The following is a 14,380-nucleotide window of genomic DNA, read 5'->3' as shown; positions in this document are numbered from 1 at the left end:
TCACAGCAAACTTTATGTGCCATGAGGAAAAGCTGCGCGAGCTCCCCCTAGAGTACAATCAGGCAAAACTAATCAATCATGAACACCACAAAACCAGATCCAGTTGAATCTATCATTTTCATATTTAAAACAATGAACTAAACAAGAGAACACCTTCATAAGCACATTTATCTATATTAATTCCGAATTACAATTCCATGAATTAATCATTTTCACTTTCTAAACACACAGATATTTTAAATCGGGTTCATTTCAATGTAATTTCAATGTCACACATACATTTCCTCCCTTCCTTCCTTCAAAAATTTGTACTTCCAGCTGCAAGCTGATGACATCATAATGTGCATTACCAATCAGAAGCTTCACATGAACTCTCTTTCTTTCTTTATTAAATTTCTTGAATTTGTGAGAATTGTACAGTATTACCAACTGCCAGGTGATGATGTCATAATGAGTGTTACATTAGCTTCACCTAAGGGTCATTCTATAATTTGGGTATATTTGGAATTTGACAATATGAAGAAAACAAGTTTTCATTTTTCCCAAAACACAAACAGGATCTTACATAAAACCCTTCAAAACAAGTACTTATTCTATTAGCCAAACGCAGGGTTACTTGGTTTTGGATTTCTTTTTCTGTTAGATATATTCCAGTCAACTATGTTACTGACAAAATAAGTATGTTAATAGCTTGGAAAAATATCTAGAATTTAAATAGTGACCTGATTGATGGATTATGTATCCACTTACCAAAATAAAAAAAAATGTATGGAAAAAATATTTAGACATGTAATACCTCTCTATTTTCACAAAAGTAGTTAAATGGTCTTCATATTTTCTCAAACAAGCCAAATTTGTACATGCAGTTTTGGAAAAAAAAAATACCTTGAGGGACAAAGGACACCTCTGGTAGTCTCTTAACACTAAACATTCTGTACAGTAGACAACTAAGTATTTTTAAAAATTAAAAACTGAGCAGTAACACAGTTGACCATACGGAAACATAGTTGACAAAGATAACACAGTTGACTGGACATGGGAAAGTAGAGAAATGAACAAGAAACCATAGATCATATGTTATACTTACAACAACATTAAAAAATATATTTGTTATTGAACAAGTTTGCACACACTGCAACTGGATATTGAACAGAATCTGGATACTGAACAAGTTTGCACCCACTTAAATTGTTAGAGATCAAGTTCTCGAATGAAACCAAAATAGCTCATATTTGATGTGTTTGTGAGAGAGTGGGAAAGAGGAGAGAAAGAGACAGAACAGTTTAATGCTTAACGTTGTGATGCTGAGAGCTCCTTCCATATTTCTCTGCTTATTTGAATATGAAGTGATGTCACTTGCTTTTGGGAAGGAATTAACCTGAGAATATCTTCAAACAAGTACCACAGCACATCGTCTCGCCCGGGCCAGAAAAAGCGATTCTGATCAACGCTGTGCATGCACTTCACTCTCACATGTGTTTCACTGACTTCAAGGATAGTCCCAGGGTAAACATTTTCATCATACTTGACAATGCACCACTGACCAATGAATCAAATATAAAATAACTGCATTAACTCTTGCATTAAAATTAATTTTTTTAACATTTGAATTATCACTTAAATTATTAACAGATTACTAGGTTGGACGTTAACATTAACAAATTTGGATGAGTTAAAAGTACACTATACATCCAAACACCTGACCATCACTCCCATATGTGCTTGTTGAACATCCCATTGCAAATCCATGGGAAATAATGAGGAGTGTGTCCCCCTGCTGTTATATATAGCCCCTACTAGAAAGGCTTCCCACTAGATTTGGGAAGTGTCCACTAGACACTGGAGTGTGGCTGTGGGGATTTGCACCCATTCAGCCACAAGGGCAGCAGAGGTTGGTTGTTGGGCGAGGAGGCCTGGCATGCATTAGGCATTCCAGTTCATCCCAAAGGTGTTCAGTGGGCTTGAGGTTAAGGCTTTGTGTAGGACTCTCCAGACCTTCCAGACCAACCTTAACACAGTATGTCTTCATGGAGCAGTGTTACGGCTTCTCTCCTGCATGGATGCGTTCATGTCTTTTGAGAGAACACTTGTTAGTATATTTTGCCCCACACTCTATACAGATAAATGGTGTCTCTCCTGTGTGAATGCGCTGGTGTTGTCGGAAAGTACTCGAGTCAGCAAAACTCTTTCCACACTGTGAACACTGATATGGTTTTTCTCCTGTGTGAATGCGTTGGTGTGTTTTGAGAGTAGCCTTATGAGAAAATTTCGCCCCACACTGTACACAGATAAATGGTTTCTCTCCTGTGTGAACGCGCTGGTGTCGTCGGAGAGTACTATCTTGATTAAAACTCTTTCCACAGTGTGAGCAGTAATACGGCTTCACTCCTGTGTGAATGCGCTGGTGTTTTCGGAAAGTACTCGAGTCAGCAAAACTCTTTCCACACTGTGAACACTGATATGGCTTTTCTCCTGTGTGAATGTACTGGTGTTGTCGGAGAGTACTGTCTCGATTAAAACTCCTTCCACAGTGTGAGCAGTAATACGGCTTCACTCCTGTGTGAATGCGTTGGTGTTTTCGGAAAGTACCCGAATCAGCAAAACTCTTTCCACACTGTGAACACTGATATGGTTTTTCTCCTGTATGGATGCGCTGGTGTGTTTTGAGAGTAGCCTTCTGAGTAAATTTCGCCCCACACTGTACACAGATAAATGGCTTTTCTCCTGTGTGAATGCGCTGGTGACTTTGGAGATGAGCTTTCTGCTTGAAACTCTTTCCACACTGTGAGCACTGATACGGTTTTTCTCCTGTGTGAATGCGCTGGTGACTTTGGAGATGAGCTTTCTGCTTGAAACTCTTTCCACACTGTGAGCACTGATACGGTTTTTCTCCAGTGTGAACGCGCTGGTGTCTTTGGAAACTGCTCTGGTTCGTAAATCTCTTCCTCCTACTGGAGGCTCTTGTGGACACCATGTTCTGCTGTGTCTCTAGGGAGGAAAAGATGGAAGTCAATAATAAGTGACATTATCCCAATGCCCCATGAAGAACTGTTTAATTTTTCTATGTATTATTATCGTTAGAGATGCATCAATACCATGGGTTAAGGAGTTTCTAAAACTGCTAATTCCATTGTTCAACAATATCAACACGGTCAACACTCCCCCACACTCACTTAGCTGAGCTTGTGTAATGTCTCGTCTCCCCCTCCTGAGGAGACAAACAGATTGACAGAAGGTTTTCAGAGCTGCCCAAATGTCTTCTTTTTTCCACGGCCTAACCAAACCTGAGCTTTCAGAATCAGAATAAGCGTTACTGGCCAAGTATGCTTGAGTATACAAGGAATTTGTTGCTGGTTTATAGCGATCCCACAGTGCACACTTACACATACAGTGCTGGACATAAACAAGACACCAAGTAATACAAAAAACAAAAGAAAAAAATCTAACGACAGATAGCACATAGGGCTGCACAATTAATCGGATATCGATCACGATTACGATTTTGACTGCCCACGATTACATGAACATGATCAACTGCGATATCGATGTTTAAAGTTCATCCTCCGCTCAAAGAAAACTCCGCTGTTTTCTCCACTCAAATCCAGCGCGTCCTACACTTACAGCCAATCACAGAGCGGCACAGGGCTGACGTCATTTTGTAGTGCCAACACCCAGAAAAGGGGTTAGCATTTTAGCACTCAAGCTTCCGGTTTCTCTGCGAGCTCTAGCGCTTGCGCAAGGGGAAATCATGACGCTAACTAGCACGATGCTAAATGGCACTACAGAGGTTGTGGGGACATTAAACATCACGCCGAACGGGAAAAAACTTTGCAGATAAACTCAGGGCTCTACAGTGCAACCATTTCACTCGCATCTGCGACTGAAGTGCTTTGTGCGAATGTGAATAAATATTTATTCACACCAGTGCGAGTGACTTGTACAGAGGTGTATAATACAATCGGAATAAAAACTACAGGAAGTCCAAAACGCATCTACACCGCACAAGAGTTACTTTCACACTGTTTTTAATCACCTCAGTCAACCGAACAAGTGTGGAAATACAGCAGAGAAGCCATTATGGTGACGAGTAACACTGAACATCATCTGCTTCTCTCAACTTCCCGATCTCACAAACCGCCATCTTTTATTGATCACGCACTATGTTCCTAAATTCTGTCATAATTGACAAGCTCAAAATTTCTCATGCCTACTTGGGTGTTATACTGTGGCACATTAACACTACCATCTCTAAATCATCACTAAACTTCAACTGTGCTCCTACATTTTTATAATGCTCCTGAAGGAAATTGTTAGCGTAGAGCCCCGAATTACCCATTACATTCTTGGGTATAACTAACACATTTTAAAGACTGCAAACATTTTGTCTATCACTAACATTAGTGAATAAACACTCAGTGCCACTTTGGAAATGAGTGAAATGATTTAAACTTACTGCTCATCCTCACACTGCACATGTACACACTGACACACAGCATTTGATCAACTCCTTTCTCTCTCTGTGTGATCAGTAAAAGACTAAATACTAAACTTTCCCTCAACATCTTGAAAACATGAAGCTACTAGAACAACAAAAGTGAATAAAACTCACTCTGCTGCGTCACACCCACACTGAAATACACACCTAGGGCCTATGGACCACGTTTTTCTCCCTCTTTATCAAACAAGAAAAACACACTTAAACACAAATTCACATACAATTGTGCACAAAATGCTTCCAATATTACTTTAAAACCGATACTACATCAACACATACGCTCTTTGAGAAATAATGATGACATTTACTTTCAAATGTCTCCACAGAAATTGGCCTCAATGGTGAAGACACGCATAAGAACTGCATCACGTTGTAACTCGCGCTGCTCGCATGTGAACTCTCGCGATACTTCTGGACAGAACGGGAACTCACATACCTGCTTCTTAAAGGGCCAGCGTAACATTTTATCACTAGAAGAGAAGGACATCTGTGCACACTGCAGGGACAATACACTTCATTAAGGGCTTTAATAACCAGTTTCACCATTGGAATGTTGTCTTCTTTTTCACCTGGTTACATATAATATAATGTAATAACATTTGCAATCACAGTGCAGGAGAAAATAAGGAATGCAAAGTGCAGTCTTTTTTATTTAGCTATTTATTTATATCCCTATCCCATTCATTTCTACGGTTTAGTCATCTGGTGGGCGTGGTTTCGGAGCGCGCAGGCGCGTCATTCAAACAGAGCGAGACGACTGTTGAGAATCAGACAGCGCGAGACAGCTCCTTTCAGGTAAATTGAGATACTTCTGTTGGTTGTATGAATAAAACACTTTTATTTTCACAATTCTGATTAGTGTAGATTTACAACAGGTGCTTATTATTAGTAGTAATTTATCATTCCTCTAGTTTGCTCTTTCAGTGTAGCAAAACTTTATTTATACTTTTTACACGTTAAACAAACTCCATTATTGCGTTTTAAACATGGATATGACAGGATAGATCCCTCAGCTTGTCTTAAATTGACTCTTTATGACAATGGGAAACAATTCTCTTCACATTTTTTTTTTTTGTTACAGCCTTATTCCCAAATGGATTAAATTCATTATTTTCCTCAAAATTCTACAAACAATACCCCATCATGACAACGTGAAAGAGGTTTGTTTGAAATCTTTGCAAATTTATTAAAAATAAAAAACAAAAAAAGCACATGTACATACGTATTCACAGCCTTTGCCATGACACTCAAAATTGAGCTCAGGTGTATCCTGTTTCCACTGATCATCCTTGAGATGTTTCTACAACTTGATTGGAGCCCACCTGTGGTAAATTCAGTTGATTGGACATGATTTGGAAAGGCACACACCTGTCTATATAAGGTCCCACAGTTAACAGTGCATGTCAGAGCACAAACCAAGCCATGAAGTCCAAGGAATTGTCTGTAGACCACCGAGACAGGATTGTAGGAAGATCTGGGGAAGGGTACAGAAACATTTCTGCAGCATTGAAGGTTCCAATGAGCACAGTGGCCTCCCTCATCCATAAATGGAAGAAGTTTGGAACGACCAGGACTCTTCCTAGAGCTGGCCACCCGGCCAAACTGAGCGATCGGGGGAGAAGGGCCTTAGTCAGGGAGGTGATCAAAAACCCGATGGTCACTCTGACAGAGCTCCAGCATGTCTCTGTGGAGATAGAAGAACCTTCCAGAAGAACAACCATCTCTGCAGAACTCCATCAATCAGGCCTGTATGGTAGAGTGGCCAGACGGAAGCCACTCCTCAGTAAAAGGCACATGACAGCCCGCCTGAAGTTTGCCAAAAGGCACCTGAAGGACTCCTGAAGACCAAAGATTGAACTCTTTGGCCTGAATGGCAAGCATCATGTCTGGAGGAAACCAGGCACCAGTCATCACCTGGCCAATACCATCCTGACAGTGAAGCATGGTGGTGGCACCATCATGCTGTGGGGATGTTTTTCAGCGGCAGGAACTGGGAGACTAGTCAGGATGAAGGGAAAGATGAATGCAGCAATGTACAAAGACATCCTTGATGAAAACCTGCTCCAGAGTGCTCTGGACCTCAGACTGGGGCGAAGGTTCATCTTCCAACAGGACAACGACCCTAAGCACACAGCCAAGATAACAAAGGAGTGGTTACAGGACAACTCTGTGAATGTCCTTGAGTGGCCCAGCCAGAGCCCAGACTTGAACCCCACTGAACATCTCTGGAGAGATCTGAATGTGCACCGATGCTCCCCATCCAAACTGATAGAGCTTGAGAGGTCCTGCAAAGAAGAAAGGGAGAAACTGCCCAAAAATAGGGGTGCCAAGCTTGTAGCATCATACTCAAAAAGACTTGAGGCTGTAATTGGTGCCAAAGCTGCTTCAACAAAGTATTGAGCAAAGGCTGTGAATACTTATGTCCATGTGCTTTTTTTGTTTTTTATTTTTAATAAATTTGCAAAGATTTCATACAAACTTCTTTCATGTTGTCATTATGGGCTATTGTTTGTAGAATTTTGAGGAAAATAATGAATTTAATCCATTTTGGAATAAGGCTATAACATAACAAAATGTGGAAAAAGTGAAGCGCTGTGAATACTTTCCGAATGCACTGTACGCCTTGTAGAATCTGCAAAATGTTAATAAATAAATAAAAGGGATAATAAAAATTGCATTTTGGTTGTTTATTTAGTTTATTTAGCAGTTAAACTGCCCACTTTTCTTCAGAAAAATCCTGCAGGTCTTGCACATTCTTTGCTTTTTCCAGCATCTTCTGCATATTTGACCCCTTTCCAACAGCGAATATAAGATGTTGAGATCCATCATTTCTCGTACTCGTACACAACTATTACAAAAGGTACAAACGTTCACTGATGCTCAAGAAGGCAACACGATATGTTAAGAGCCAGGGGGGTGTAAACTTTTGAACAGGATGATTGAAGTAAATGGTTATAATTTTGTTTTAAGATCTTATTTTTTTCATTTACTGCCCTTCAGAAGCTACACGAGATGCATACATGTTTCCCAGAAGACAAAATAACACTTTACACGGATCATCCTGTAATGTAAACGTCTGACCTCAGCTGTAGCTTTGAGTTTGTACTGTATGTGCATCTGTTTTCTTTTCAGTAATCAATAGATCCTGTGTTGATTTGTACAGCTGATTTTACCCGGTGTTCGGTCATGCATGTTTTTTCCCCTGGCCTCTAGGCAGAGGGCTACGTGATTGGGAGCTGTATAAAGCACATCCCTATAGCAGGCCGAGACATCACCTACTTCATCCAGCAGCTCCTCAGAGACAGAGAGGTCAGGATTCCTCCAGAACAGTCTCTGGAGACCGCAAAGGCAATCAAGGTGAATCTGCAATCTTGCTTTTATCGTTTTTCTCTCCTACCCGCTACCTAATGCATAACAATTCTCGAGACATTCGTATAAAATTTGGGCATGCTGTCACTGTGATTGTATCAGTGAAATTACATTACAGGGTTCAGCTTTGTTAGATCCAGATGTTTGCTCCAGGATGAGAAGACAGCAATCAGATAGCATCGTACAGTCTTAACAACATCAGCTCTATAAATATCATCTGCTTTGGAAATTATAAATAATGGAAAAATGCGAAAAGGACATAAAAATAGTCAAATGGCAGACCAAATGAGAACTCGTGATTGATGGTAATGAGATTTAATTATTGATTTCTGTGCCTTGTTAATGAGGAATGGCTTCAAGACTAAGCTAGATCTTTGTCACAGAAATAAAAATACAATCGTCTAAGCCTACCACGTACAGGGGACAAACAAGGATGAACAAAACTGTGCCTTCACACCAGTAATTCACAGCAAGAAATAAAACAATCGTGTCATGCTGTTGTAGGAAAATAATCAACAATGGGCTGGTGTGATGAAGTGGAGCTGTTTGGGATTATTTTCCCAAAGTACCAAGGTGTTTTATTTCTCTTATACCACATACATTTCCCCAGTGCTTATAGATATATACTTTTATTGATTTAAATGCAGCACATCATAGTTTTTTATCCATTTTTTGTTACATTTTATGTTGTGCAATGTTCATGAAACAAGATCTCAGTTATGTTTAATAGCAGCTATAAACAGTCTTTTCCTCACCAACCTGTCTTTTGTCTCGATCTTGAAGTTAATAAGACGTAAAAGAACATAAAACGCAGCTTGTCTTGGTACCAAGAAACTGCAAAGAAGCGTAAACTCCTCTGACACATATACATTACACATATACATTACAGCACAGTGAAATTCTTTTTTTCACATACCCCAGCATGTCAGGAAGTTGGGGTCAGAGTGCAGGGTCAGACATGATACAGTGCCCCTGGAGCAGAGAGGGTTGCTCAAGGGCCCAAACAGTGGCAGCTTGGCAGTGCTGGGGCTTGAACCCCTGACCTTTAACCGTCAAGCAACCACTGTCCGAAATGCTAAAATAAACATCACCTTACACACGAAAAACCTACAAGTTGTTGTATAAGCTGTTACTATAGAAACGATAATGTATCAGAACAAGCGCATTAATATACACCTGTGATTTGCAGTTGCGCTTCCATCAGAGCTGCTGTTATAGAAAATTAACATCAACACCTTCTGACCAATCACAATGAAGCATTCGAGGGCGATGTGGTGTAATACTCCATGAAATGCTCAGAGATATGCTACTATTAGGTTTATACACGACTAGGATTGAGGACAATATTTCTCCCAATATAGTATTTCTATAACATTTAATAGTGCTTGACTTGAATTAAATGATGGATACAAACCTACAGCTCAGCAGCCAACAGTTAATTACTGATGTTGTTGTTGTTTCTTTCTTTCAACAACTCAATCGCTATGATCAATAACAATCATTTCTTGTACAAATCTGCCATGATTTTTTTCCTTTACAGATAATGCTTTCTGCTCCCGGGGAAAAAAAAATATATGCACCTCCATAATGCACCTTCCCAAATACGTGTAATAAATTGGTGTAAACTGAACAGGATGGTGAAAGTTGATTTCTCCTCGGACTTGGTGACAAGACAATCTGCAAATAGCCCTTGGTCAAATCCAAGGTTGGGAAAAAAAAACAAACATGAACAGCACCCAGCAAATCCAGGAACTTGTCCATATGAGGTATTGAATGAGCAATTTAGAAACTGTGTTCAGCTTGTGACAATCCATGCACAATCCTGCTTCAGCACAATTACAATGACCCTGCTCCAGTCACTGTGAGATTCTTCTATTACCCCATCCCCAGAATTTCTCCCAGTTCTTTCTGAACATCTTTTCTCTTGTGTCCAGGTATTGGGTATATCTGGCTCTGCAAAATGATGCCAGAAGGAATCTGAGTGGTGTTCTATTAGGTCTGTACGACCAACCAGGCAGAGGAGAACAGGTGTGAAAGATCGGAATACAATTGGGAAACCACTACTCTCTGGGGCAGATAGAAATGGATGTGGTATTGGAGCAAGATTATAATACCTGTTTTTGGGCATGCTGGTCTTACCTCTGTGCTACCTCCATCACCAGAGCAACAAGGACCACCTCTTTTCACTGTTTAAGAAAAACTGAGGTTGAAAATCTGCTGTTTCTCCTGTCCTCTAACAACTCATTAAAGTCAACCAACCTGTCATTTAACCTTGAATGGTCTCTGCCACATGGCAAGTGAATTTTTAGCTGGATGTCAGATGTAATACAAGGACATCATCTTGAAGTGAAAATTTCCTCGGTTGGGAGCGCTGATTATAGAGCCATTGTTGCCTTTCCTGGTCCTGGAGCAAAGTCTCCTGTGATAATTGACCCAGTGTGAGTTTTGTTCACAGGTCATGCACATACTGAGCTGTTTGTCCAGTATTTAATTTTGTTCAGCATGCCTCTGAACACAGAACGTCGGTCCAGAAAGGCTTTCTTTACTTTCAGCATAATTGCAGGCCTGCTGGTTTTCAGCACTCAACAAAAGTTTGTACCTGAAGGTCCTATTTGCACTTAGTCCAGCTATATTCATATCCGGATGTCTCAGCCTCAGTCCCCACTCATGGTACAGACCCATGTTAAATCACGCCCAAGCTGCTTTAGTATAAATCACAGACAGTGTTTAAATGATGGGGGAGGAATTACTCACCAATTAGCAGAACATTGACATTTTGGAGCTTTATGATACTGCTTTTCTGAGGTAAATGTTTGCAAGAGTGTGATTGTAAGTCCAGTAACCTTGATGTACTACTAGACAAAGTCTTTCTGGGAATGCACAACGTTTAAATATAACCCTACTGCGCAGAGCTGGAACAATACAGCACGTTTAGACACAAAATACTAGATCCAGGTGTGATGTAGGAGTGGGTGTAAGAGGGTTGAGTGATGATTTCAAGGTCCCTGAGTAGACAGAGATTCTTTCATTGCAATATAAATATCCATATAATGTGAGCAAAGAGGAACTGGTTTTAGGTTATTACTCATAGGGTGGGTTGCACCAATAAGGATTAAGCTTAAATCTAGATTATATCAAGGTTTATCTAATAATTCTGTTGCACCAAACTTTAAAGCTTGTTTAAAATTTAATTTAATGTATATTAATTTCACAATAAACCTGGATTTACTATAATCTTGTTGCTCCATCACTTTAAACTCAGATTTAAATTTTTTTATTTGAAATTTTTTCATTTTCTCAGCCTGTATCGGTTAATCGAATGAGTGGTTAATAATGGCAGTTGAAATTTTTTTTTTTCCATTCAAAGTTTAAAGTTCACGATCCCTTTGTAGTCACTCCAGAGGAAGTGATAGTCACACTGTTGCTGTTTAGTTACTCTGGAGAATTCGTATATTTCCACGTTTATGAAATCCGCACGCACTTCCGCAGTGTTGTCAGTGGCGAATCCATCATGACGGAGAAAATGAATGGTAAATGGAGGTTTTAATCATCGCAGGTTAGAATTCTTATCCCCGATTTGTTAATCTGTGTTTAAAATGAAGTGGTGCAACACAACTCGATTTAAAATAAAGCCCAGATCAACAAATCCTAGATTAGCTCTAAACTGTGCTTAATTTAATTCTTATTGGTACAACCCACCCATATTCTGTTACAGGACCATGTTAGTGGAGAACCTGGGTGTGTAATGTGTGTGTGTGTGTGTGTGTGTCAGTGTCTAGCCTTGAGCTTGGTTTCTATCATGTATCGCTGAGTTTTTCTTGTTACCTTAATGTCCTTCTTTCTTGCAGCCTAAACCAATTGAGGTACAGGTGATCACGCATCATATGCAGAGATATGCTGTCTGGTTCGGAGGGTCCATGTTGGCTTCCACGGTAACACTCTGCACACACACACACACACACACACACAAGCAAGCTTCTTGTTTCAATTTGCGGCTTTTTAAGTTTGACTTAAAGCATACTCTAAATGGTTGCTGAATTGTTGTCTTAAATATACGTTTGATGCTATCTTACACAGTATTTCTGTATTATTATTATTATTATTATTATTATTATTACAGCCCGAGTTCTTCCATGTGTGTCACACAAAGAAAGACTACGAAGAGCACGGCCCCAGTATCTGTCGACATAATCCAGTGTTCGGTATCATGTCCTAACGCTGGACTGCGACTGTAGATGCAGTCCTGGATTCAGTGCTGTGATCATCACTCTACTTATATAAAAGCAGAAATGATTTAGTGTGAGATCAAAAAGGGAATATACTGTAGAACCAACAGGGATTTCACATTCATCACTAAAAATATAGACAAGAAGTTCTGTCTTCTTCAGATTCCTGCACTTGCTGCACCGCACAGGATCCATGTAAGAGAAGCCATACACGATGACTGTTTCCTCTGCGTCAAGCTCACTTTTGTGTGATATTTTAAATGAAATTTTAAGGATGATTTGATTTAGTCACTTTGCACATGGCTTGAAGCTTGTTGTGAAGACCGTGTACATACAATAGACACTTCTGTATTATGTGAGTATTTGAAAATCGGTTTATATTTGTAACAGAGGTCATTGTTTATGAGACATGGACAGGATTAATAGTCACATTAAACAATGCATAGGTGTGAAATTATATATTTACAGAAGAAATGGAAGGACAGGAAGGGGAAGTGATATTTATACAATGTTGAACTATTTCAGTACATTTAGAAATGTATAAACAGTACAATTAAAAATAATAATAAAAGTTTATTTTTTTTATAGCGCCTTTCTACGCACTCAAGGTCGCTTTACAATTAGAAAGCACTTATAACACAGCAATGAATCCTGTTTTTACCCTCAAATGTACGCTGTTTAATTATTTAGTTGAACAGTGGTCTGTGTAGAAGCAATATGGATCTCATTTTAAGCAAAGATTAAAGGAGAACTCCGCTGTTCAAACCAGAGCGAAAATCTTTAATCTACAAAATTGATCTGTTTCTAATTTATTGCCGTACTCTCTCATTCTCTCTCTCTCCCTCTCACTCACTCTCACTCTCTCTCACTCTCTCTCTCCCTCTCACTCTCTCTCTCTCTCACTCTCACTCCCTCTCACTCTCTCTCCCTCTCACTCTCTCTCTCTCACTCTCTCTCCCTCTCACTCTTTCTCTCACTCTCTCCCTCTCACTTTTTCTCTCTCTCAGACACATCCATTTTCAGAACTGTGACTAACCCTGCTCCTGAAATGATTTTCAATAGAGAACCCTGACTATGAGTGGTTATGTGGTTAAGGTTTGGGTGGTTGTGGATCAGGTGGTAAAGCGGGTTGTCCACTAATCGTAGGGTTGGAGGTTCGATACCCGGCCCACGTGACTCCACATACCGAAGTGTCCTTGGGCAAGACACTGAACCCCGAGTTGCTCCCGATGGCAAGTTAGCGCCTTGTATGGCAGCTCTGCTAATATTGGTGTGTGAGTATGTCTGAATGAGACACCGTGTAAAGCGCCAGAGCAGTACACATATACACATTATGTATTAGAATGGTATTTTCATGTATGGTTGTCTTTATGGTAACAGAAGATAAGGCGTAACCCTTGTACAATAGAGAGCAGCCTGCTATTACATACAGCATTGAGTCAGTTCTAAATGCTTATCCAGTATGTTTAAAAAGCATTTTTTTGGCAACCATGAAGTAATGAACAGCTTTGGTTTCTCAAAAAATATTGATGTTTCTAAAATAAATACTGTTTACACTGAGGGCTCATTGGAAGGGAAACTGGAGAAAAGTCATTCAAATGAAAAGAATCCCAGAGACTGGATAAACTGGACAACTATATTTTTTCATATGACTATTATAATATGAATATTATGAGGGGTTTTTTTTATAAATAAATAAACTCATTATCCAATAATGGGATCATATCACCATGTGGGATGGAAATGTCTGTGTGAAATCTGCTTTAAACTCACAATTGGTGTGTTTATTCGCTGTTTAATTACAGATGCCTTAAAAATAAAAGCTCACCCATTCACAAGCATTGCATACATTCAAATCCACAAAAAAAAAGCCTATAATTTTTCTCATGGCCAAAAACATACTCAGGCATAATAATCATGTGATATATTTTATGAGATCCGCTGTAATGGATTTGTTAAGTAAGAATTGTAGCGTTTCAGAAAGCGGACACCATACCGCATATAATCCGACCATGTTTTAAATTAAAGTGTCGTTATTCCTAATGGAATCTGTTTGAGCAAAAACATTGACTTGTGTGCCAAAGTTTCCACGTTGGCAGCTGTGTATAATAAAACATTTCATATGTAAGATTCTTCATCCACACACCATGGGTGAATGAGCAGATTTTAAAACGATGAAAAGCAAACGTATTATCGACGGCATATTATAGGACTCGTTTTCTCGATTGGGAAAGACATCACGGCAACAGGTTTATTATCGGCACGCTCTAGTCAAGCCTTGTACTGATAT

At 39.5% G+C, this 14,380-nt stretch overlaps 1 protein-coding gene and 1 long non-coding RNA gene across 3 annotated transcripts; one reads left to right on the top strand and one right to left on the bottom strand.

The window, feature by feature from the left end:
- Nucleotides 1-1,706: 1,706 nt before the first annotated feature.
- LOC128606407 (zinc finger protein 135-like) lies at nucleotides 1,707-4,109 on the bottom strand. The gene has a single exon (XM_053622547.1). The coding sequence runs from the start codon at nucleotides 2,972-2,974 to the stop codon at nucleotides 2,039-2,041; it is 936 nt and encodes a 311-aa protein (XP_053478522.1). The 5' UTR covers nucleotides 2,975-4,109; the 3' UTR covers nucleotides 1,707-2,038.
- Nucleotides 4,110-5,256: 1,147 nt separating this feature from the next.
- LOC128608030 (uncharacterized) lies at nucleotides 5,257-12,620 on the top strand. Of its 2 annotated transcripts, XR_008385996.1 has the most exons (4): nucleotides 5,257-5,290; nucleotides 7,709-7,852; nucleotides 11,713-11,796; nucleotides 11,985-12,620. It is a non-coding gene; the product is annotated as an uncharacterized LOC128608030 (long non-coding RNA). The 2 variants fall into 2 exon arrangements; XR_008385994.1 differs by lacking the exon at nucleotides 5,257-5,290 and having other exon boundaries at nucleotides 7,575-7,852.
- The last annotated feature ends 1,760 nt before the right edge of the window (nucleotides 12,621-14,380 follow it).

The sequence above is a fragment of the Ictalurus furcatus genome, chromosome 1 (genome assembly GCF_023375685.1).
Source record: "Ictalurus furcatus strain D&B chromosome 1, Billie_1.0, whole genome shotgun sequence".
Classification (NCBI taxonomy): domain Eukaryota; kingdom Metazoa; phylum Chordata; class Actinopteri; order Siluriformes; family Ictaluridae; genus Ictalurus; species Ictalurus furcatus.
Note: the sequence above shows the minus strand (reverse complement) of the source record. Positions and strands in the feature narration are given on the sequence as shown.